This window comes from Melospiza georgiana, chromosome 18 (assembly GCF_028018845.1).
Source record: "Melospiza georgiana isolate bMelGeo1 chromosome 18, bMelGeo1.pri, whole genome shotgun sequence".
NCBI lineage: Eukaryota > Metazoa > Chordata > Aves > Passeriformes > Passerellidae > Melospiza > Melospiza georgiana.
Window position 1 is genome coordinate 4,054,471 of NC_080447.1, and position 25,901 is coordinate 4,080,371.

Below are 25,901 nucleotides of genomic sequence, written 5' to 3' on the forward strand. Positions count from 1 at the left end.
CCGGTACCGCCCGCCGCCATGGCCGGTCCCCGCCATCACCGGCCCCCCCGCGCCACTTCCGGCACCGCCGCCCGGCCGGTCCGCGCGCCGCTGCCGTCCCCCCGGCTCCGCCCGGCCGCGCGCCCGCGTTCCGGCGCGGCCATGCTGGCGGAGGGGCCGGTGCGGCGGCTGCTGCGGGCGGGGGAGGGGGCCAGGTCCGAGGGGAGGGGGCGGCTGCACCCGGAGCGCGTCGGGACGGAGCGGGAAGGGGCTCGGAATGAGCCGGGAGGGGGCCGGGGCCGGGTCCGACGGGAGGGCGGGCGGGGGGACCTCGGCTTGATCGCGGCGAGCCTCGGCCGAGCGCCTCCTTTCTTCCCTCGCCTCCTTCATTTCCCTTTCCCCCTTCATTCCTCCCTTTCCTTCTTCCCTTCTCCCCTTCCCTTTCCCTGCTCCATTTCCCCTTTCCCATATCCGCATTCTCTTTGCGCTCCGGTTACCGGGGCAGGCCCGGGGGGGCTGAGGGCTCTCGGGGTTCCCGCAGCTCCTGACCTTACTCCCGCATCCCCTGCCCGTATTGCCGTTTTTCCCGTATCCCCTGCCCCTATTCCCGTTTTTCCCGTATCCCCTGCCCCTATTCCCGTTTTTCCCGCAGCTCCTGACCCTATTCCCGTTTTTCCCGAGGCAGGCACCGAGCCATGCGGAGCTGGGGGGTGCTCGGGGGCGCGGCGGCGGCGCTGGCGGCCGGGATTTATGTCCTGTGGGGTCCCATCAGCGGCAGGAAACGGCGGCGGAGAGGTACCGGGGGGGTACCGGTACCGGTACCGGGGGTGCTGGGGGTAACCGGTACCGGGGGTGCTGGGGGTAACCGGTACCGGGGGGGCTGAGGGTACCGGTACCGGGGGAACTGGGGGTACCGGTACCGGGAACCGCCCCGGCACGTGATTGATCCCGTTTTTCCCGCTGGCTGGGTGGGATTTTAGGAAGGAATTCCTAAATTCTGAACAGTTATTCAGAATGCGGAATAACTGTTTTGTTAAACGAAATTCTATTACACTAACTAATTAATTATATATTAATTATTATGTTATTGTTATTATTAATTTTCTATATTATATAAATATATTATATAATAATTTTATGCATTAATTATACTAATAAATATTACCACCATATATTAACTATATATACACCATATATTCATTATATATACACCATATTAATTATACACATATTACACATATACACCATATTAATTATATATAAACATTATATATATTAATTATATTAATATATAATACTACCATATATTGCTTCATATGTAATACTGTTATACACATATACACCATATTGTACACATATACACCATATATTTATGATACATATTATAATATATATTAATTATATATTAATTAATATATAATACCATAATATATTATTATATAGACTCCATATTAATTATACACATATTACACATATCCACCATATTAATTATGTATACACATTTTATATATTAATTATATTAATATATAATACCACCATATAATAATTATATATACACCATATGAATTCTACACATATTACACATATACACCGTATTAATTATATGTACACATTTTATATATTAATTATATTAACATATAATACCATCATATATTAACTGTATATGCACCATATTAATTATACACATACTACACATAAACACAATATTAATTATATATACACCATATGTGAATTATATTATATATATTAATGATATATTAATGAATATATAATACCACCACATATTCGTTGTGTAGACACCATATATTAATTATATATATATTGATTAATATATAATGCCACCATATATTAGTTATGTAGACACCATATATTAATTATATATATATATATAATCATATATATATTTATTAATATATTATGCCACCATATATTAGTTATGTAGACACCATATATTAATTATATATACATCACATTAATTATATACATATTACACATATACAGCATATTATACACATATACACCATATTAATTATATATACACCATATTAATTATATGGATACTGGAAAAAATAGTGAAATTTTTGAAAGATGATAAAAAATGAACTGAAACACCACAAACTGAAAACAGAACTAACAGAAATCCATTTTTCTGTAATTACACAGCATTCCTACTGAAGACCAGGATGTTTGCCCTTGGATTTCGTGGTGGAAACTCTTGCAATTCTCTTTGCAGGGCTCGTGCCAGGCCTGCTGAACCTGGGCAACACGTGTTTCATGAATTCCCTGCTGCAGGGCCTGTCCTCCTGCCCCTCGTTCATCAGGTGGCTGGAGGAGTTCACAGCCCAGTACAGGACGGAGCAGGAGCAGCCCCAGGAGCAGCCCCAGCACCTCTCAGTGACTCTGCTGCAGCTCCTCAGAGGTACTGGGACGTTTCCTCTCGTGGCAAGCCAAGGGTTAAATGTTTAAGGAGAACATTTGTCATTTTTAGGCTCTTTTCCCAAAGAAAGAAGCTCGTGGGGTTTGTATTCCCTGCTTTATTTCCCTCTCTAATTTTCAGATTAATTGAAATGCCTTGGGCAAAGCTCAGCCACCTTTCACAGAAGGGTTGAATTCCATAGAGTTCAAGAAATTTAGAATTCTATTAAAAATTATTAGCAAATAATTTAAGCTTTTTTGTTTTCCCCAAGCTTACTATTTTTCCAAAAACCTGGGACTATTCAACCATACTTTGTAGGTTTTGGATATTAAAAATTAAAATATTATTCTAAAAAATAAAACATAAAATATTATTATAAAAGATAAACATAAATATTATATAAATATGAATTATAATTATAAAAATAATATACTTTTATATAATAACTTCATATTAGAAATAAATTCTATAAATAGATGAATTAGTAAAATAAATAAACAAGTTATATAAGTAAATGTATATGTATTAATTATATATATAATTATTATTTATATTAATACCTGTTGATATAATAGGTATTATATAACATACAAAATATTATTATAAAATATAAACTATAAAAGATTAAATATAAGTTATCATAAAAGAAATAATATAATTCTATATAACAAAGTTATGTAATAAATTATAGAAATAAATTGATAAATAAACTTATAAATTATATTATAAATTTGTAAATTTAGAATATAATTTCAAATATATATAATTTATATATAATATATATAAATATATATTTAATTATAAATTTAAAATATAAATTTATATTATATACATAAATTCATATAATAGGTATTATATAACATACAAAATATTATTATAAAATATACAATATTATGTAAGTACAAATTTTTCTTATAATATAAATAATACCATTTTATATAATAAATTTATATAATGAACAAATTATATTAATGAATCGATAAATAAGCTAATAAACAACTGTATAAATAAATTTATGTAATATTATGTAAAATACAAAATATTATTATAAAATATTTAAGATTTTAAGCTCAAGGTGATTAATTTTTGGTCTAAATTAATCTCCGAAACCCTCAAGCGACCCCCTGGCTTCCCTCACATAAAGGAAATTTCTGCCTTGGGCTGTTCCTGTAGAAGTGGTGTGAGGCTGGTGGTGCTCTAACCCCATAAAACACACTGATTTTTTCCATTTTTGGCTCCTCCTGACACTCCTGCCTTCCCCTCCCCAGCTCTGTCGTGCCAGGAGGTGCCAGAGGACGATGTCCTGGATGCCAGCTGCCTGCTGGAGGTGCTCAGGATGAACAGGTGGCAGATCTCCTCCTTTGAGGAGCAGGTGAGTGCAGCAGGAAAACCCTCAGGGCTGGAGTGTCAGACCTGGATCCTGCTCCAAAAAGTGATGGGAAACTTCACAGCTTGGGAAAGGGGCTTTCAGTGGGCTGGGATATTCCAAACCTTGTCCATACCAGATCTCCTCCTTTGAGGAGCAGGTGAGTGCAGCAGGAAAACCCTCAGGGCTGGAGTGTCAGAGCTGGATCCTGCTCCAAAAACTGATGGGAAACATCCCCAGCTTGGAAATGGGGGTTTCAGTGGGATGGGGTATTCCAAACCTTGTCATTACCTGATCTCCTCCTTTGAGGAGCAGGTGAGTGCAGCAAGCTGGGACAACCCCCAGGGCTGAGCTCTCAGACCTGGATCCTGCTCCAAAAACTGATGGGAAACATCCCCAGCTTGGAAATGGGGGTTTTAGTGGGCTGGGATATTCCAAACCTTGTCATTACCTGATCTCCTCCTTTGAGGAGCAGGTGAGTGCAGCAGGAAAACCCTCAGGGCTGGAGTGACAGAGCTGGATCCTGCTCCAAAAACTGATGGGAAACATCCCTAACTTGGAAATGGGGGTTTTAGTGGGCTGGGATATTCCAAACCTTGTCATTACCTGATCTCCTCCTTTGAGGAGCAGGTGAGTGCAGCAGGAAAACCCTCAGGGCTGGAGTGACAGAGCTGGATCCTGCTCCAAAAACTGATGGGAAACATCCCCAGCTTGGAAATGGGGCTTTCAGTGGGCTGGGAATTCCTCAGGGAATTCCAAACCTTGTCCTTACCAACAGGACCAGGAATATTAAAGCACAGCAGATCCCTGATTTCCCTCTGGATAATGGATCTCTTCTCATCTTTTCAGTAATCCTAATTATTTGCAATTTTTGTCAGTATTGCCAATGTACTCCATCAATTATCCATTCCTAAAATATGTTACTGATTTCCAAGGATATTTCCCTCAAAATCCAGGAAAAGAGGGATTTGGAAATTTATTTGGGGGTATTTTTTACTCCCAAGTGTTTTCATTTTTTGTGAGTTTATATGGCCCAGAATGTCTTGAGTATCTTGTGCTGTTAGGAAGCTTTTGGGCACAACAAAATAGATTCAATATAAACACCAATATAATAATAATAATAATAATAATAATAATAATAATAATAATAATAATAATAATAATAATAATAATAATAATAATAATAATAATAGTAGTAGTAGTAGTAGTAGTAGTAGGGTTAAGAGGTAATAGTGATATATAATAGTAATTGTATATAATAACATATATAATTATAATATATAATAATGATTATATGCATTAGATATAATTACAATATATTATAATAATGTATACAATATATCTATATAAAAGTTATATATTATAATAATTGTATATAATAGCTATATATAATTTTATAAAGTATAATATATATTTAATATATATAATTGAATAATCATTTAATATATTTATTTAGAAACTTTTATTTGTCATTATTTATATTTAGTATGTACTTACATATTTTATATATATAATATTATATATTAAGATCTAGATTATATATTTTAGATGTACTTAACTATAACTATAAATATAAACATAAAATGTAAATATAAATATACCCGTAAATATAAATATAAATATAAATATTAAATTATACACATAAAATTTGTAAGTATAAATATAGGCATAAATATAGCTATAAATTAAAAACAAAAATAAAAATAAATCCAGTCTCTGAGCTGTGATTTTTCCTGAATTTCCTGTGGAATTCCAGCCCTCCTGGGGTGTTTTTTGATGTCTTCTTTCCCTGACTGCATTTCCAGGATGCCCACGAGCTGTTCCATGTCCTGACCTCTTCCCTGGAGGACGAGCGGGATCGGCAGCCCCGTGTGACCCATCTGTTTGATGTGCATTCTCTGGAGGTGATCCCCCTTATTTCCTCAGCAGAAACTCCTGTCCTCTGCCCAGATTCCCAAGTAGAAAATGTATATTTAGGATATTTTGATTCTCTTCGCCAAGCTGTTCTTTAATCATTTGATAAGGACTCATCAATAAGTCAAATTTAAAGAATTCTCAGGTTTTCCGAAGAAAATATCTCTGAATTTTCAGTGTTCCTGCTTTCCTGAGGGTTTTGCATCCCTAAATCCATGGGATGTAGGGATTTGAGTCCCTCCAAGCAGTTACTCTGATCTTTATTTCCCACCTGAAAAAGGGTTGAAAAGTGCAAAAAGGGCATTTCTGGAAGAGTTTTATGGAGGTAAAATTGATCTTACCCTCCAGCTTGCTGATAAGCTTGATGCAGATGGAAAATATCTGGTTTTGCCTAAAATATAGACCAAAAAAAGACAAAATCTCCCATTTTCATTTTCTGAGGCAGAGAGTTCTGCAGATTCATGATTCCTTTTATGAGCAATTGTCAATTATAAATTTGTTTTGTTCCAGGTTTTTTTTGTTCTTACAAATATAAAGAGCCGCAATTTTTCTAATGGCAGAAAAGACAATTAGGGATGAAATAGGAGCACATTTAATACTTCATGTATTAAATTTCTGAATCTTTTCAATATTGCTGAGGTAGGGTTAATGAAATGTTTTTATCTCCCTCTGTAGCAACCAGAAATAATCCAAAAGCAAATAAGCTGCAGAACAAGAGGTAGGATTTTATCCCTTCTGGATATTCTGAATATTCATAGGGTAGTTTTGTTTATTAAAGGGATAATATTAATTGATCTTTGTGCTGAACTGAAATAGAAATCAAAAATATAAATAGTCCTCAATTAATTATTAATCACTGAGACAAAAGTGTGCTGTGGAGGTATTAATTTTGTAACTGAAGGGCAAAAGTGTGGGATTGGAATGATGGAAGTGGATGAATGGAAAATCCAAGGACAATTTTTGTGTTGCAGGATGTCTTCCCCCTGTGTCCAACCACTGGAAATCCCAGCACCCTTTCCATGGAAGGCTGACCAGCAACATGGTCTGCAAACACTGTGAGCACCAGGTGTGGAAATAGATAATATTTTATATTATTATTGTTAATATCTGTGTTGTATGAGGAGGGATTTCCAGCACTCAGAATTCTTCCTGGAACCATCATCCCTTGGTGATGAACAAAGATTTGTTCATCATCTAAATAGACTAAAAAAAAATCCATGTGATGCACCTTGTGGGGGTAAAAGCTGCCTCATCAAACAGAATAATGGTTGTTTTATTCTATCATTGAATTAACAATTAATTAATTAATAATATCACCTGAAAATTCACTCACCTGGTGAGTTTAGGACTTGCTGCTCATTCAGCACATTTTGCAAAGTCCAGTTATCCCAAATAAGGAGATGCAGACAACCTGAACAATGGAAAAAATCCAGAAAATAAACGTCATTTACAGCCCAAACCAAGAAAACATTTGCATTTTATTTCCCAAAACCTTGCAAACAAATTGGAATGGGGAGGAGGAAGAGGCTGAGCAGAACATTGCTGATATTCCCGGGGGAACTGAGGGGTTTGGATCCTGTTCCACCAGGGAATTATGGACAGCGCAGGGCACAGGCTCACCTTGGGAGAACTGGGTTGGATTTTTTGGAGACTGATGATGCCTTGAAGGCTACTTAGAACAGAGGCTACACATTGTTAAAGGATAAAGTAAATATTTATTAAAAAGGCCTTCACAGGATACACCTTGGGCAGGGCTACACCCAAGATGGTCACGAGTTTTCACACTTTTTTATAAGTTAAAGTCCATTTCCATATTGGGGTTAATTGTCCAATTACCACTTCAGGTTATGAAGTCTCATCCTCTCAGTTTGCTCTCCTCAATTTACACTTTTTGGACTTTTTGGGCCTTTTTGTTGTTTACACTTTTTAGAAGCTGTAATAGTATCCTTGGTTCTGGGGCTGGAGAAGAATTGTTGTGTCTGACTGAACTGTGAGGAGAACTTGCTAACACTTTCTGTGAATTTCAGAGTTAGATCCTAATGCAGTGCAGAATGTGAAAAACATGAAAGCTAAAACTGAAAGCATCACTGACATAAATGCTGGCTCTGGAATGTTCTCTTGCAGAGCCCTGTGAGGTTTGACACCTTTGACAGCCTCTCCCTGAGCATTCCAGCAGCTGTGTGGGTACGTATCCCCCTGCTCCTGATCCTCCCTGCCCTTCCCAGCCCTTCCTCAGGTGCAGAAAACACTCAGAGCTCCTTCAGGACTTGATTTTCCTGCTCTGTTTCAACCCTGTGCTGCTGCAGGACCTTCTCCCTAACTGCTGTAAGAGGTTCTGATGAGCCCAACAGGCAGAACTTGGTGATGCCAGCAGAGCTTTCTGTTTCTCCTGGTGGAGGATTTGGTCCTTTCCACAAATTCCACAAAATTTTGGTCTTTTCCACAAATTCCACAAATTTGAAGAGCCCAGATCGTATCCCAAGGGCTGGCAAGGTGGCAGTTCACACCTTACCCCATCCAGGCTTTACCAGGGGGTGAATTCAACTGGAAAATTTTTCCATTTCTTTCTGGACTTCAAAATGACAAAACATTGTGGATTTTTAGGGCATCAACTGCAGGATATTTTTGGACTGTAAGAGTTTGTTGCTTCATGTCTGGTAGGGATTTCTTTCCACAGCTCATGGAAATTGTGATTGCTGTTTGCAGAATGCCCTCCTGGACAGCCAGGATTGAAATCTGGACACATCTTCTGCTCTCTGTGTTTTGTTTTATCCAATCTTGGCAGGGCAGGATATGAGGAAGGGCAGCAAGGAGGCCTAAATCCCATTAAAAGCTGTATTTCTGCTATGGAGAGGGCCAGAGAGCATGAAGTGACCCCTGAAGTGCTGGAATGAGAGATAAATAGGAACAGGACAGAAATCTGAGGTTTAAAATCCCACTGAAAGGCTCACACAGGGAATCACTGCTGCTGTTACCAAAAAGCTGCAAACTTTTCCATGTCTAATCCAGGCTAAAGGAGAATCCCCACAGTTCCATGATCACCCAAAACCATTTACTCAGTTCTTTCATGAAATAAATCTGCAGTTCTGTAGTTTTTTTTATGGAAAAAATTATTAAAAATCCTTTCCCAAAATCCAGTGGAATGCACCCTAAAATTCTTGCAAATAATTCTGGTTTTTCTTGGCCCTCAGGGTCGTCCCATGACACTGGACCATTGCCTCCATCACTTCATCTCCTCAGAGTCTGTCAAGGATGTTGTGTGTGACAACTGCACCAAAGTAGGTCCCTTTGATTCCTGTCACTTTAATTCCTGTCACCTGCCTGCTCAGTTTTGAGCCTGCTGACACAATCCTGGTTTCACTTTCCACCTCCTTTTTCTTCAGGACTTGGGGAAAACCTCTGGGATTTCAGATATTTAACAAGGAGTTCTTACCTCATGAAGTATTTGAGGCTTTACTTGCTACTGCTGTTACAAAAATCTACAAATATTTTATTCTGTAGTTGCCAGGTGTCACCAGGGATAATTTTTTGCTCTGGTATTAAAAATCAATTCTGTTTAAAAATGAACAAAAGAGGCAAATGAGTGCAGTTCTGAATGGAGTTCTCTAAATTCTCATTTCTGCTTGATTTTGGTTTAGAATTTTAATCCTTTAAGAATTCTGAAGAGCATTCCTAGGTGTGATTAATGCACTGAGCATAAACCAGACAATAAATTGCTCCTGTCTGCAGGTGCCTTCATTTTTTTCCCCTTTTCATTCCAGATCCAGGCACAAGGAATTCTGAATGGACAGAGCATAGAAAACCAGAGAACAACATTTGTTAAGCAATTAAAGTTAGGAAAGGTGAGGCAAAAAATCCCCTCCAAATCCCCTAAATCCTGTCACAGTAACTTCTCCCTTGGAGCTGGTTGTGTCCATTTCTTGCTGCTAGACCACAAATGTTTTATTTTTCAAAGTAAACTCACCTGGCAAATATCTGTGGGCATTGAGGCCTCAACTCAGCAAAACATCAAACATTAAACACTTACAGGATGTGAATATTCTGTTATTTAGAAAAATACTTAAATGTGAATTTTGCTCAGTGTCATGTCTTACATTTTACATTAATTTTACATTTGCTCTTCAGTGAGCAAATTGATTTATATTTGCAGGATTTGTAGCATCTTTAGCAATTCCTCATTTGAGAGAAATTAAAATATTCTTAGTACAGCTGGTGAGTAAACATCAGGTGTGATTTCTAAGAAAAAACTTTTTTTTTGCTCTTTATAACACTTAATATTTTTGGTTTTCCCCTGTGCAAAGCCATTAATTTTTGGGGATTAGGAGAGATCAGGAATCTCACAAGAATTATTGTCACATTTTAAGGACACTGTTGCCACTGAGTTTACACAGAGATAAGGGAAATGCATTTCCTTATTCCCTGGACTTACCAGCTGTTTCTTTCCATGAAAAATGTGGATTTTCCTTTGCTGAAGCTGCCCCAGTGTTTGTGCATCCACCTGCAAAGGCTGAGCTGGTCAAACCAAGGCACTCCCCTGAAGAGACACGAACACGTCCAGTTCAACGAGTTCCTGGTCATGGACATCTACAAATACCGAGTTCCTGGTCCCAAATCCTGCCAGGAGCAGCTCAGCCAGAAAAACCCTGAGGAGACAACCCCTGGAATAAAGGATGGGAGAGCAGGGAAACCTTCAGGTACCATTTTTTTTTGCCCATAAAATGGTTCAGCTCTTTCTGCATGTCAGGGATCTCTGCAGGATCAAGCCATGTTTAGCATCTTGATGTGGAGCTCTGCAAAGAGGACAGAAATCCCTTTGCCTTTCCTAAATTTACAGTTCAGTTTGGAAAATTTCATTTTATCCTACTAAATATATATATATTTTAAAAAAATATATATCCAAAGGAGTGTTGAACTTGGGTTGTCCCAGGGTTTTTCTTGTTAGAGATCTCTTCCAAGGCTTCAGGACAAGTGAGAGGGAATGGTGGATTCTTCAAAAATAGTTGGAAAATCCAGCTGTAGGAGGTGTGTTCTTAGACAGCTCAATATTCCTTTAGTTGGGATTTTGGACACATGGCAATTTCCATATTTGTCATGTAAAATGAATTTGAATAAAATATCCATTGCCTTTGGATATAAAAATCAATGAAATACCTTCATATCCCGTGTTGAGGAGCAGGGATTCTGTTCTTAGCAACAGCATTCAAATTAAATCCCTAAATTTCTCCTTCCTCTGGCAGATGCAGAACAACCAGCTGGTACCAAACCTCTCTTCATGAATGGTGCCTCCTCTTCCTCCTCCTCCTCTCCCTCATTTTTAATGTCCCCAGGAAGTTTCCCACTTGCTGCATTCCCCGAGTGCAGGTAAGTTAGAGATTTGTACCCTCTCTCTTCATTTCTTTCCTTCAAATTGTCTCCCTTTCTTCTGTCCTTGTCCTGAGGCTGATAATCCTTTTCCATAGAATTCCAGAATGGGTTAGGTAGGTAGGGAACTTAGGGACCATCCAGGTGCAGGCCCCTTCCTATGGGCAGGGACACCTTCCACTATCCCAGGTCACTCCAAACCCTGTCCAGCCTGTCCTTGAGTACTTCCAGGGATGGAGCAGCAGGAAAAAGCAGTTTAGATGACAAAATGATTTGGGTTGGAAGGGAACTTTGAGATCATCCCATCCCACCACTTACCATGGGCAAGGACACTTTCCACTGTCCCAGGTCACTCCAAACCCCGTCCAGCCTGTCCTTGAATACTTCCAGGGATGGAGCAGCAGGTTTGAATCCCATAATCCCAGAATGGTTTGGGTTGAAAGGAGACATGGAGATGCCATGGGCAGGGACACTTTTCACTATCCCAGGTTGCTCCAAACCCCATCCAACCTGGCCTTGGACACTTAATGCCACTATAGAGCGTGACATGGTGCAAAACACCAAGACTCCATCAGAAAGGTGCATAAGAGAGATTTATCATAGCAACATTTTGCCTTTATAGTTTTTCAAGATATTTACATTTACTTAACAGACACATTCACTGCCCATTGGTCATAAGAAAGAAACAAATTCTCAATAGGTGAACAAGGAGCCACATGATTCATAATAACAAAGGCTTGTGTCTTGGATAGAGTCTGAGCCAGCTGACTGTGATTGGCTATTATTTAGAAGCAACTCTATGAGACCAATCACAGATCTACTTGTGGCATTCCACAGCAGCAGATAACCATTGTTTGCATTTTGTTCTTGAGGCCTCTCAGCTTCTCAGGAGGAAAAATCCTAAAAAAAAGATTTTTCATAAAAGATGTCTGTGACAATACGGGGCTTTCCTTACTTCAGGAAGCCTTTTCTGGCTCACAAAAAAAGCACAAAAAAGATTTTTCATAAAAGATGTCTGTGACAATACAGGGCTTTCCTTACTTCAGGAAGCCTTTGCTGGCTCACAAAAAAAGCACAAAATGCCTTTCCTACACACTTCCAGGGATGGAGCCGCAGGAAAAAGCAGTTTAGATGACAAAATGATTTGGGTTGGAAGGGAACTTGGAGATCATCCCATCCCACCACTTGCCATGGGCAAAGACACCTTCCACTAGACCAGGAACAGAGCAGCCACATAGGGAGCCACCCCCTTGCTCAGGCAGGAATTGTGGCTGCTCTGGTGTTTGCGTGTGTGTGTGGCCAGGCTGACCCGTGTCCCCGCAGGGCCCCGCTGTACCTGTACCGCCTGATGGCCGTGGTGGTTCACCACGGGGACATGCACTCGGGACACTTCGTCACCTTCCGGCGCGCGCCGGGCGCCCGCGGCAGCCAGTGGCTCTGGATCTCGGACGAGTCGGTGCGCAGGGCCAGCCTGCACGAGGTGCTGGCAGCCAGCGCCTACCTGCTGTTCTACGAGCGCGTGCACGGCCGGGGCCAGCCCCAGAGCCCGGCCCAGAGCTGAGACGGCGCTGCTGGGACAGTCCCAGCCCTCGGGATGGTCACAGCCCTCGGGATGGTCACAGCCCTCGGGGTCATCCCAGCCCTTGGGGTCATCCCAGCCCTTGGGGTCATCCCAGCCCTCAGGATCATCCCAGCCCTTGGGGTCATCCTAACCCTTGGGATGGTCACAGCCCTTGGGGTCATCCCAGCCCTCGGGGTCATCCCAGCCCTTGGCGTCATCCCCAAGGGTGATCATGGAGAGGGATTGGGACCCTCCTGGGATGGTCACAGCCCTCAGGGTCATCCCAGCCCTCGAGACTGTCCCAGCCCCTGGGACGGTCCCAGCCCTCAGGATCGCCCCAGTCCTCAGGACCATCCCAGCCCTTGGGACTGTCCCAGCCCCTGGGATGGCCCTTGGGTTCATCCCAGCCCCTGGGATGTTCACGGCCCTTGGGGTCATCCCAGCCCTCAGGACCATCCCAGCCTTTGGGATTATCCAAGCCCCTGGGATGGTCCCAGTCCTTGGGGTCATCCCAGCCCTCTGAACCATCCCAGCCTTTGGGACCATCCCAGTCCTTGGGATTATCCAAGGCCTTGGGATGGCCCCAGCCCCTGGGATGGTCCAAGCCCCTGGAATGGTCCAAACCCTGGGATGGTTCCAGCCCCTGGGATGGTTCCAGCCCCTGGGATGGTCCAAGCCCCTGGGATGGTCCAAGCCCTTGGATGGAGCCTCTCCATTATGCAAACCTCCCCCTGTCCAGGCTCCCTTCCTGGTGGGAGCAGCTGGGAGTTGTGGTTTGTACCCAGGTCCTGCTGTTCCAGCACCGTGCAGCCCCAGGTGTGTTTGAGAAGTGTTTTCTGCCTGTCCCAAGGCTCTGCTCCATGTCCTGACACCGCACTTTTCCCAGGGAGATGCTTCATCCCATCCCACACATTTCACTTCCCAAGGGAGAGCCCTGCAAAGAGTTGATGTCAAGCTGCTGTTGAGGAGCCCCTGCCCATCCCAATCCCTCTCCACGATGCACCAGCCCCTCCAGGTTCCCTTCCCTGTGGCAATGGCTGGGAATTGTGTTTTGTACCAAAATTCCCAGAGCTGTTCCAGCCCCAAGTGTTGAGCAGCCCTTGTCTGTCAGGCAGGGATTTTATCCCAAGGCTCTATTCCCGGTGTTTCCCAGTGGGGAGCCCTGGGAGGGGGTGATGGGAAGCTGCTGCTGGCAGTGATTTAAGACACAAAAGTGCCTTGAGCTTCCCTGAGCAGCTGCATTGCCACTGGCCCAGCCCTCTGCATGCCCACTGTGTCCTGGGAATGCCTCACACCCATGGGATGAACCCATGGAATCCCATTCCTCCTGACCCATCAAGTCAAGGCATCTCCACAAACTGTCCCCCATCCAAAAGATTTCCCTGGTCACACAATTTTCCTCCCACTTTACTTCTTTATATTATAAATTCCTTCTCCTGATTTAAACTGCTTTATCCAGGAGATAATTTTGTATCTATTAAGAGCTGAAACCTTAATTTATTGCTCCATACCTTTGGAATCTAGCTGGAATCAGCACATGGAAGTGTTTGCTAGTGCTCAGTGTTGTCATTTCCTTCAGCACTGTTGAATCCAGTTGTTTTGTAGCATCAACTACAACTTTTAATGCTGTGATTTCCAAGCTGCTGTAACTGTTCTAGACTTGCCCTTCCCATTTTATTGCTGGAATCTGCTATTCCCAACACTGGGATCCATGCTCCTGGCTTGCAGCCCCTGGCCTTGTTAAATAGAATATAAACAACAGGGCCAGGACTGGTGGGCACTTACTGGTCTCATGAAGAAATCTGGGAATCCTGCATCAGCTCCAGCCTGCCCTGTAAATAGAAATAAGGGGAATTCTGCTGCTCTGGATTGTTTGATGTGCAAAAAAAAAATTAAAAAAAATCCCAAAGCACAGAGGGAAAAGCAGCAAAAGTCCTCCTTTAAAAACCTGCTTTTAAATAACCAGGAATAAAATATGTAGGTTGTTTTTAGCTCTTTTCTGTCCTTGTAAGCTTGGAGGAGAAAAATGCCTCATCAGACAAGCTTTTTTTTTCAGTGTGAAGTTTTCAAATAACAACTGTCTTAAATAGTTTTTTTAGGGCAACTTTGTACCTCATGAATTCATAGTGCTGCCCAAAGCTCGGGGGTGTTCCCACTTCCTCAGGAGAGGCTCCAAACCAGCCAAAGCAGGAGTGGTAAAATAGGTGGATATGCAAAATTATTTACATAACTCATCATTCCAGAGTCTGGAGCACAATTCCTGGCCCAGGTAAATGCTCATAGTACATAAATATTGATAAATCCACTGCTGGACTGGGACCTGGTTCCTGGCTGTGCTGCACGAGCAGTAGCTTGGTTTTAACCTGCTTTAATTTACAAAAAAACAAGAAAACAAACAAAAAGGATGCAAAATGCCAAAAATTTTCTCTGGCCAATGAAGGAAGAGCTGACAGAGCTGGAGAAGGAGCCAGCCCTCCCTACTGGGAGCCATCGAAAACCATCACCCCTGCATCTCCCTGCAGCAGATCTGCCCCTGCAGCCCAGAACTGAAACCATTTCCAGTGCCAGCAGTGGCAGTCCTGCATTCTCCAGGCTCAGTGCTCTGCTTGGGGGGTTTTTCCTGAATTTGGGGGGGTTTTTCTTGGATTTGGGGGTTCAGCTGAGCAGCCCCTTGGTTGTGCTGGCGGAGGGGCAGAGGACACGCACACTATGGACTGAAACCTGAAATCTGGCAGCTGGGACCAGCAGGTTTTCTTTGCCAAGAGCTGTTTCCCTGGGCTGTGGATTGACTCTGGATCTCCCTCAAGGGCTGTCAAGGGGAGGGTTGAGCCTTTTTTTTTTTTGGCTTTGCTTGGAGGGGAGGAGTAAATGAGCTTGGCTTAACTCTCAGGTGAGGAAGGGAGCAAAGCCCAGCACCTCAGTCCTGGCCCTGAGCTGTGCCAGATCCTGACAGCCCCCTGTGAGCTGGGCAATCTGTGCAGGGCTTTGGGAGCTCATCCTCCCCTCTGGAGGTCACTGGGATCTGTTTTCCAGCCAGCCACACCTGTGGAGATCACTGGAATTTGTGCAGGTGTTTGGGAACCAGCCCTCCCCTTTGCAGGGCTCTGTGTTTGCCAGCCCAGCCTCCCCTTTGGAGATCACTGGGATGTCTTTCCAGAGGTCACAGAATTCTGTGTTTTCCAGCCAAACCTCCCCTCTGGGAGGGCTCTGTGCAGCCACAAGGCTCAAACTCTGGTACTCGTCCCTCCCAAGCTGCCATGGTGGAGAAGATGTTAATGAATTGTAAAGAATTAAGAGCTCCAAGATGACATTTCTGTGTTTGGATTATTCTTGTCTTTATTTTGTGTGTTAATTTAAAAATGTCTGTTCCAGTCCAAGCACTGCACTACTGTTTGAAGTTGCTTTTTTTCCACTTCAGGGTATTTTTGTAACTGTACAGTAGCAATAAAAGAACAAACTTGGTAGAAAAATCAAGTGTGGGAATGTCTTGAAACAAACATCAAGATGGGAGCCAAAGGGGTTGAAACAACACTTCACAAGCCCTGGATAAGAAAGATTTCCAAGCTCCACAGAGCATCTCAAGAGTGGCAGAGGGTGGGAAGTACCAGGCCTTAATTCCACAGGAATAATGGATCCAGCACTGAAGGCCAGAGCCCAGCACTAATTCCAGAAGCTGGAGCCAGGTTACACAGGATTTGGTTCCCATTCTCACCCAGAAGTTTCCATTCCTTGATGGTTCAAGATCTCATGGGGATGGGACAGAATTCCCTCATTTCCAGCAGGATTCCCTGTGGGTGTGGGAGGTGGTGGCTTTCAGGCAGTCAGGAGGGGATCCCTAGGGATAATTATTTAGGAAAATAAAATTTATATAGGAATTTATTTAGGAAAATAAACTCTCACTTTCCACTGGAAAGTGACAACCTTCCAGTGGAAATGGGACAACCCAGTTCTTCCCCACAAGGGCAGTTTTTGCTGCCTGGTTTTTGTACAAAATACCTGAGGGAAGAAAAATCTTGTGCTTCTCCTGCAAGAGCATCCTTCCTCAGGAGCAGAGGAATTCAAGCAGATCCAGCTACACCCTGTCCTCACAGCTCAGAACTCTCCTTCTCATGTCAGGCTCATTTTGCTTTATTTTAATTTAAAAAACCCCAAGCAAACCAGAGCTCATTGACAGAAAGTGCCACCAGTAGAATATCAGCTTTACACAATCTCAGCTTGTGGCTCACAGTGTTTACAAACTGCTGCCTCCAGGCCATGGAGCATTTTCATCTTCTTGGAACAGTGCTTAGCTAAAGATCAGCTGAGAACAAACTTCTCCCTGAGCAAAACAAGGGGAACAATCAGCAAAAACAGGGATCAGCAGGACCAGAGCAACATTTCCCAGAGTAAAAAACTTGGCCATTGAGATCATGGTCACAGGCTTCAGCAGCAAAATTATTAAATTTTGTCCATTAGGTGATGGACCAGGAGGTGAATCCAGAATTCACCTGCTGGAATAGATGAATCCACAGTTCCAGCAGGAACTAAAACCTCACTTTTCAGAGCTATGGAGCATTTTCATCTTGGAACACTGCTTAGCTAAAGCTCAGCTGAGAACAAACTTCTCCCCGAGCAAAACAAGGGGAACAATCAGCAAAACCAGGGATCAGCAGGACCAGAGCAACATTCCCAGAAGCAATCTTGCCATTGAGATTGGTGGTCACGGGCTTCAGCAGCAAATTTTGTCCATTAGGTGATGGACCAGGAGGTGAATCCAGAATTCACCTGCTGGAACAGATGACTCCACAACTCCAGCAGGCACCGAAACTTCAGAGCAGGCGCATCCACAGTTCCAGCAGGAACTAAATTCACTTTCCAGAGCCTAAAGGCCCCCGTGGCTGAACGTTTCCCCTCTGGGACACGGGCAGGACGTTCCTGAAGGTGAGGTTGACGCGGGGGGCCAGCACCCTCCTGCGTGGGGGCAGGCTGTGGTACCAGTGCACGTTGGTGGGGTGTTTCATGAGGAGCAGGCTGCCGTGGGCCAGCTGCAGGCAGATCCTCCCCGGGCCCGCAGCTCCTCCCCGGCCTCGGCCCCGGCGCCGGAACACGAAATCCCGGCAGGCTCCGAAGGACACCGAGGCGATGGGGCTGAGGGGAACCAGCTCCTTCTCGTCGTCACGGTGCTCCCCGATGTGGTCTAGGCCGTCCTTGTACCTGGGAATTAACTCTGGGCTTGGCATTAATTTATTTTTAATCATTAAATTAATTATTATTAATCTAATAATTATTATTAAGTTAATATTTACTTATAATTAATATAATGTGTACTAATTTTGTATTTAATTTTATATGCATATGTGTATATTTCATAATTCTATATTTGTATACTTTATAAAATATTTATACATATCTTATTAAAATATAATTTTATATTATAAATATATCAAATAAATAAAATTAATATGTTCTTATTAAAATATAATTTTATATTATAAATATATCAAACAAATAAATAAAAGTAATATATTATATTTGTTATATTAATATATAATAAATATATTTATAAATATATTAACTTCGTATTTAATTTTACACTTAATTATTTATAGTTGTTCTTAATATATTAATATTTTATAAATTTATAGTTATATATTTATATTTATATTTATATATTTAATATATTTTATATTATCAATATACAAGCTTTATGTTACATTTAATTTTACACTTAACTATTTAATTTACTTTGAATATATTTATATTTTATATTTATATATTTATATATTATATGTACTATAACTATATTAATTTTACATTTTATATTTAATTTTACATTCAGTTATATTTAATATGAATATATCTTATCTATAAATTAATTTAATATATAATTAAATTAAGTACATTAAAATTAATAATTTCATTAATAATTATCAAATTATTAATTGATTTAACAATAATTAACTTATAGTGCTGCATTCTAAACTTTTTGTTTATCTTTCTAACTACTTTTATATATTTATGTATTTTACCTATTTATTAATTTTACATTTTACATTTCATTTTATACTTAATTATATTAAATAGAAATATACATTATATATAAATCAATAATATAAATATATGTTATATATAAATCAATTCAATAATATATAACTAAATTAATTACTTTAATAATTTAATAATTATTAATAATAATCAAATTATTAAATTAATTAATTTAATAATAATTTACTTATAGTGCTGCATTCTAAACTTGTTCATTCTTCTAATTACTTTTATATTTTCTGTATTTTAAACCCTAAAATTCTCAACTTTCTTTTCCTTAGTTTAAACTTAGTTTTACTTAGTTTTATTAGTGTCTCCGCTTTAAACCACAAATCCACATTTTTGCTTCCACTACTTAAGCTTGGAAGCCTTTCCAAAGGTCTCAACTCCTGTGTTTAATCCTAAACTTTATCTACAGGCCTAAAGTCCTGAGAGTCGCCTGCATTTCAGATTCCAACATAAAAATTTGGGCGTTATTTTGTTATATTTGAAGAAAAAGCTGCTGGGTGGGAAGGGGCCGTACCTGTTGATGAGGACGAAGTTGAAGGCGTGTCCCGTCTCCGAGGTGACGCGCTCCCGGATCCGGGTCAGCACCGGGATCCAGGGCTTGGGGTGGAACGTGACCCCCGAGTAGGTGTAGGACAGGCCAGGGTCTCCATAGGTCACCTTCTTCCTGGGAATCTTGTGCCACGTGCCAAACACCTGCAGCTTTGTCATCTCATCTGGGGAAGGATCAAACCTGGGTTTGTACTGTGTCTGCACACTCTGGTATCCTCCTGGATCTGCAGCTCCTGGGAATCTCTGCACACTCCAAGATTCTCCTGGATCTGCAGCTCCTGGGAGTCTCTGCACACTCCAAGATTCTCCTGGATCAGCAGTTCCTGGGAGTCTCTGCACACTCCAAGATTCTCCTGGATCTGCAGCTCCCGGGAGTCTCTGCACACTCCAAGATTCTCCTGGATCTGCAGCTCCCGGGAATCTCTGCACACTCCAAGATTCTCCTGGATCTGCAGCTCCTGGGAGTCTCTGCACACTCCAATATTCTCCTGGATCTGCAGCTCCTGGGAATCTCTGCACACTCCAGTATCCTCCTGGGAATCTGCAGATTCTGGGAATCTCTGCACACTCCAAGATTCTCCTGGATCTGCAGCTCCTGGGAATCTCTGCACACTCCAGTATTCTCCTGGATCTGCAGCTCCTGGGAATCTCCAAACAGGAGTGAGGAGGCTCATGACAACCCAAAAGCTGTCACCCCTGCTCCCAGGGTTTGTGTCCCAGCAAAGCTGGATTCTGTCTGTCCTCCCCCATCACATCCCTCACACACTGCACCTCCAACAAATTCCAGCCACCACTCCAGGATTATCCCTTGACAAACACTTCCAGCTCAGCAAAATCAACCCTGCAGGATCACATCTGTGTCCCTTGGCTTCTCAGGGCCAACACCGGGTGGCTGCAGGAACCTCCCAGTGCCCACCAGCTGTACCCAGCCCTGGGAACTGTCCTGGGACCCACCTGGGTGGGCCGGGCAGGGAAATGCTTCACTGGGAAAGGGGATATGGAGGGGAATACAGGTGGATGCAGAAAGGTTGAGGGTGGAAGGGACCAGGGGGGTCATCCAGGCCACACTCCTGCCCAAGCAGGGTCTCCAGGAGACCTCTCCAGGCCCTCCGGGAGGCCTCCCTGGACAGCCCGTGCTGCAGCACGCTCACAGGGCAGGAATGTACCTTCGAAATACTCCACCTCCTTCTCCAGCTCCTGGAAGATCTCGTCCGCCTCGGCCTTGCCGAAGAGGATGCGGTAATCACAGTTGAGCCCCTCGGCGCGGATCTCCCGCGGCGGCGGCCGCTCCAGGCCAGGCTCCTCCAGCCGCGGCCTCTTCCCGCCGCTGCCGCCGCCATCCCCCGCCGGCCCGCGGGGCAGTTTGACCACGAACGCGTCCATGGCCGGAGCCGGTACCGGGAGCGATGCCCGGGAGGGAAGGAACGGGAGCCGCGATCCCGCGGGAAACGGGAGCACGCGAGGCCCCGCCCCTTCTCCAGCTGGCCACGCCCCCAGCGCACGCGCGCGGTTTTGGCGCCAAATCCGAGTCCCGCCTCCCCGCTCGTTCCGCGCCGCTGCCGCCCCTCACTGAGCCCCGGCCGCCCTCGCTCGCTGCCTGCCCCGCTCCGCCGCAGCCATGATCGGGCAGAGGACGCTGCACTCCTTCTTCAGCCCCGCGCCGGCCAAGAAGCGCGGGCGCTCCCCGGAGCCGGACGGCGATTCTGAGGTAGCGGTCGGGGGGCTGAGGGGGCCCGCGGCTCCGGAGGAGGGGAGAGCGGAGGGAGGAGACGGCTCTGGTGGCAGCGTGTCCGTGCCTGGCTCTGCGTGGCTCTGAGGGGGCCTGAGGGCACTGCCGGCCTTTCCTGAGGGGAATTGGCGGGGGGCCACAATTTCCAAACTGCCGCGCCGCTCCACGCGTGGCTGAGCTGCCAATCAAGCGGCCATGCTCCGCTGCCGCCCAATGGGCGCTGAGTCCCTCCGTGACGTCACAGTTACTAGGTGAAAACCTCCCCTCCGGCCGCGGCGAGCCAATGGGGGCGCGTTTTGTGTTGTGCCGCGCAACCGCCGCGTGTGGCGGGGCTGCCCCTTGGGCGGGGCGTGTCCCGCCATGGCCGCGCGTTCTGCAGCCGTGGCCTGTGCCGCCGTGGCCGCGCGTTCTGCAGCCGTGGCCTGTGCCGCCGTGACCGGTGCAGCCGTGGCCGCGCGTTCTGCAGCCATGGCCTGTGCCGCCCTGGCCGGTGCCGCCGTGGCCGCGCGTTCTGCAGCCGTGGCCGGTGCCGCCGTGGCCGCGCCGCTCTCCCGCCCTGGGCCGCTCCTCCGCCCCAGGCTGCACTCCCGCCTCAGGCTGTCCCCGCTGCCCTCCCGCACCCTCCGCAGCTCCCCCCCTGCCCGCTGCTTCCAGGTGAGCGCCGCCAAGAAGGCGAAGGAAGCCGGCGGTAACGCGAGCCCGGCGCTGAGCGCGGAGCAGCAGGAGCGCATCCGCAGGAACAAGGAGGCGGCGCGGCAGCTGCTGGCGGAGCGGAACGTGCCCCCGGGCTTCGGCGACAGCTGGCGGCGGCAGCTGGCCGGGGAGTTCTCCAAGCCCTACTTCGCGGAGGTGAGCGGCATTCCCCGATCCCCCCGCACCGCCCCGAGCGGCCGCTGAGCCCCGCTGAGCCCCCGCTGTCCCCGCAGCTGATGGCGTTCGTGGCCCAGGAGAGGAAGCGCTACACGGTGTATCCGCCCCCCGAGCAGGTCTTCACCTGGACGCAGATGTGCGACATCTGGGATGTGAGTAGAGCCGCGGTGTGGGGCTCTCTGAGCTGATCAGGGCAGTTTGAAACCCTGCAGGTGCTGGGTGGGTGCACAGACTCGTTCCTTTAGTGTTTTGTCACTTAAACATGGATCCCATGGGGTGTGGGTGCTGTTGTTTGGCTCACCTAACTCCTCCAGCCTTCCCTTTCATGTCTGATAACAAACTGTGATTTTATTGTTTTATTACCCTCACAAGCCACTGAACTTCCTCTGGGCCTTTTGATCTTTTTTCTGGTTTTAACAGCTTAACCTAGCTCATAGTTTTTTGATCTCGTACATCTCTTGTTCTTAAGGACTATTAAGAAAATAAGACAACACAAGGTAATGTTATTTCCAATAAAAGCTGTCAAAAATACCACAAGTGTGGCATGCAGATGAAATGGGATGAAACTTACTTGGAAATGAACAAGGTGATTTTTTTGTGACTGTGAAAATGTTGGTCTTCTGCTTTCAAATTATATTAGTTATAGTCTTTATTTTGGCAACAAACCCACAGGAATATTAATCCCTAGTGTTAGGTGGGCTCTGTGCTCTTTAGCAATGAGATATCTGGGATTTAACTTCAGTTTCTTGGAGGGATTGGTTTGTGGCACCTCTTTATCTCTATTTGAAGATAAAGCTCATTTATAAACTTGTTTTCCCTCACTCTCTAGGAATAATACTGATTGAAATTCAATGCTAACCAAGGTCTGCTTTCAGGTAAAGGTTGTTATTTTGGGACAAGATCCATACCATGGACCCAAGCAAGCTCATGGGCTCTGCTTCAGTGTCCAGAAACCTGTCCCACCTCCCCCCAGGTACGAAAATGTACAAAATCCCTTTTGTTATTTAATTATTTGCAGTTCTGTGGTGCTCAGGGCTGGCAAAAATTGATGTGAGGCGGTTTGCAACTACTTAGATTTGTGTTGTGCATTACCTGGAAGGATAATTCTGTGTAGTTTTGGTGATATTCTGGATGTAAATTTCCATTTTCAGTCTCATTAAAGCTTCCAGGCAGACACACAGAGTCCCTGCTGCCCTGCCTCTGCAAATGGCTTCATTATCTTAAATAATAAGTTTAAAATCAATGCTTTTCTTGCCTGCTTAGAGGAATAACTGGTGCTGCTTCTCCTTGTTGTATTAACAATCTTTTGCTGGTTTGGTTTGCAGCTTGGAGAATATTTACAAGGAGCTGTCTGAGGACATTGAGGGCTTCACCCACCCTGGCCACGGGGACCTGACGGGCTGGGCCAAGCAAGGTGAGCTCAGAGACCCTCAGTGATGGGTGCCCTGTGGAGCAGGAAAAAATCCTATCTAAACACCAGCCCTGTGGTTGGAAATAATCCACCTGTAGGAGAGAAAATCACTTCTTAAAATGAAAATTTGCTTCAGCGGAGAAAACGAAATTTGGATCTCAGAATGCTTTGTGTTGGAAAGGAGCTTAAATCTTATCCAAGGGATACCTTCCAGTATGCCAGGCTGCTCAGAGCTCCATCCAGCCCGGCCTTGGGCAGTGCAGGGATGGATTAACCCTTGTTTGACCCTCTGGGTGTGCTCTGTTTGCCAGGGGTGCTGCTGCTGAACGCGGTGCTGACGGTTCGGGCTCACCAGGCCACGTCCCACAAGGAGAGGGGCTGGGAGCAGTTCACGGATGCTGTGGTGTCCTGGCTCAACAAGAACCTGCACGGGCTCGTCTTCATGCTCTGGGGAGCCTATGCCCAGAGGAAAGGCAGCTCCATCGACAGGGTGGGTACACCTCCTGCTCCCCAGCCCTTCCCTCTCCTCCCCACTCGGTTTGCTGGACACTAGAGGGCACTTCCCTTACAGAATTGGGAATTTTCCCTGCCTGAGCTCTGTCAGATGGAGCTCTGCTTCTGCTCCAGCTTAACCTTTGCCAGAATTGAGCAAGAAGATTGGAGCAAGTGTAACTCCTGTTGTCCCACAAGGACAGAGCTGTTTTGTCCTAGCTTGAGGGGTCATGAATCAATATGAAATCTGCTGGTGGCTTGACAGCAATTGGGAAATGCCAGGGCATTTATGGCTTTGCTTAGTGGGACAGAAGTCTTGGTGCTTGTGGCTGGTTCTCTTTGGGTCTCAGGCTGGTGCAGGAGGGGGTGTAAGGGGAGATCACAGCTGCCCTGGAGCAGGAATGGGGGTAAATCACACCTGCCCTGGGGCAGGAAAAGGAGGAATGGGGGTAAATCACCTGCCCTGGAGCAGGAAAAGGAGGAATGGGGGTAAATCACCTGCCCTGGAGCAGGAGCAGCCCAAACCCTGCAAATCTAACAAGTGTTTTCCTCTGCTGTCCCCAGAAGCGTCACCACGTCCTGCAGACTGTTCATCCCTCGCCCCTCTCTGTCAACAGAGGGTTCTTTGGCTGCCGGCACTTCTCCAAGACCAATGAATTCCTCAGGAAATCTGGGAAGAAGCCCATTGACTGGAAAGCACTCTGAGCTGGGGCTGGGGCTTGGGAGCAGCCCCTGGGCCATTTCTGAAAAACTCCTCTTCAGGTGTTGATCAATTTCCAGACTTTCAGAGATGGTGTTGGTCAATTTCCAAACTTTCAGATTATATTTTTGTTTTTAATGTTTATTTTCTGAGAGTGTGTGGGAGTGTTTGATGGACAGCTCTGCTGCTAGAACAGATCTTGGCCTGGTTTGAAGCAAAAAAAGATCCCAAACACCAGAGTTGTGTATTAATTTGTGGCCTTTGTGGCAATGAGAATTTATTTTCAGACTCTGGTGAAGGGATGTCAGTTCTTACTGAGCTGCTCAGCTTTTGTGCATGCTCTGCTTCCTCCATCCCACAAAAATCCAGATTGCCTATTTAGGTGGAATGGAGCTGTGTCCATGGGAGGAAAAGGCTTTTGGTTTTAGCTTTTTGCTACAGATTTATTACACAAACTGCTTCTCAAGGCTGTAAAGAAAATACAGGGTCAGGAGTGTTGCTTGGTGTGTTCATGATCTCAAGATTTCGGGATAAATCCTCCCTTCAGCCACAGGGACGCTGTGACCAAGACCCTTGGAAATGCTTTTGAATTTTTTGTTGGCATTTAGACAGGAAAATCCAAAGGTTTTAGGTTCTTCCTGGGTGGAATCACCTGGGTGACAGGTGAGCTATGCTGACCAAGGATCTGGGGGTATCTGCTGATGGCAGCAGCGAAGGTTTGTTCATTGACATCTCCCAGTTCAGGGACTGATAGTTGCAAATTACTTCAGATCTTTTTAAGATCTTAAAAGATGGAAGTTTGTGCTTTGCCACTTTGGGAGCAAATTAAAGTTTCCACCTACTGTTGGCAATAACTGTCAGGATTTCCAGGAGGGAGAGGTGTTGACCTCATATTCCTGGGTTTCCAGCCCATCTTCGACTTTGTAATTCCTTTAATGGAAATTAAGAGCTTTTATTTTTTTTTTTTGGAAATCACACCAGTTTTTATAGAATATCCTTGTTACCCTTCCTCTGGTGTTCTCTCTGAGCTAACACTATCACCAGTGAATTGACACTGTCTGTGGCCTTGCTGTATATGTTGTTTGCTTGGGTTTTTTTTTTTTTTCCGAGTGTGTTTTTTTAAATAAAAATGACTTTGTTTACATGATCTTGCATTGGTATTTTAACTCGGGGAGGGTGGAATGGGGAGTCCCTGTTCCCCCCAGGGAACCAAACCCATGAGCGTGTCCTTGTCCTCATCCCCGTGACCAGGCACAGGGCCAGGGCACCTTTGTCCCCCAAGGATCGGGTGTCCCCCTCCCTCCCTCCGCCCTCATCTCCAGCAGAACTTTTCCAGACACGTTAGCAGCGAAATATTTCTGCTTGACGTGACCGTCACGTGCGAGACCAAACGGGAACAGCCGGGCAGGGAGGGCGGCCTGTGCTTCCCTCGGGGCGGCCCTGGCACCGCGTGGGCTCCGGCCCGGGGACAGCGGGGAGGGACAGATGGACACACGGACCGACCGCTGACACTGCAGTGA

The 25,901-nt window shown here is 44.8% G+C and overlaps 3 protein-coding genes across 3 annotated transcripts; 2 read left to right on the forward strand and 1 right to left on the reverse strand.

Annotated features, from left to right (window-relative positions):
- Positions 1 to 129: 129 nt before the first annotated feature.
- USP30 (ubiquitin specific peptidase 30) lies at positions 130 to 15,639 on the forward strand. Its single transcript, XM_058037003.1, has 13 exons — positions 130 to 159; positions 665 to 774; positions 2,213 to 2,398; positions 3,664 to 3,767; positions 5,567 to 5,665; positions 6,351 to 6,393; positions 6,647 to 6,741; positions 7,800 to 7,859; positions 8,867 to 8,953; positions 9,437 to 9,517; positions 10,150 to 10,369; positions 10,913 to 11,036; positions 12,360 to 15,639. Exons 2-13 carry the CDS (start codon positions 675 to 677, stop codon positions 12,595 to 12,597), a joined length of 1,437 nt encoding a protein of 478 aa, XP_057892986.1. The 5' UTR covers positions 130 to 159; positions 665 to 674; the 3' UTR covers positions 12,598 to 15,639.
- Positions 15,640 to 16,701: 1,062 nt separating this feature from the next.
- On the reverse strand, positions 16,702 to 20,601 carry ALKBH2 (alkB homolog 2, alpha-ketoglutarate dependent dioxygenase). The gene is made up of 3 exons (XM_058037004.1): positions 20,346 to 20,601; positions 19,145 to 19,343; positions 16,702 to 17,790 (listed from the first exon to the last, which is right to left on the reverse strand). The coding sequence occupies exons 1-3, from the start codon at positions 20,560 to 20,562 to the stop codon at positions 17,445 to 17,447; spliced, it is 762 nt and encodes a 253-aa protein (XP_057892987.1). The 5' UTR covers positions 20,563 to 20,601; the 3' UTR covers positions 16,702 to 17,444.
- Positions 20,602 to 21,268: 667 nt separating this feature from the next.
- On the forward strand, positions 21,269 to 25,523 carry UNG (uracil DNA glycosylase). Its single transcript, XM_058037242.1, has 6 exons — positions 21,269 to 21,757; positions 21,835 to 21,930; positions 22,654 to 22,751; positions 23,104 to 23,192; positions 23,501 to 23,679; positions 24,246 to 25,523. Exons 1-6 carry the CDS (start codon positions 21,269 to 21,271, stop codon positions 24,384 to 24,386), a joined length of 1,092 nt encoding a protein of 363 aa, XP_057893225.1. The 3' UTR covers positions 24,387 to 25,523.
- The last annotated feature ends 378 nt before the right edge of the window (positions 25,524 to 25,901 follow it).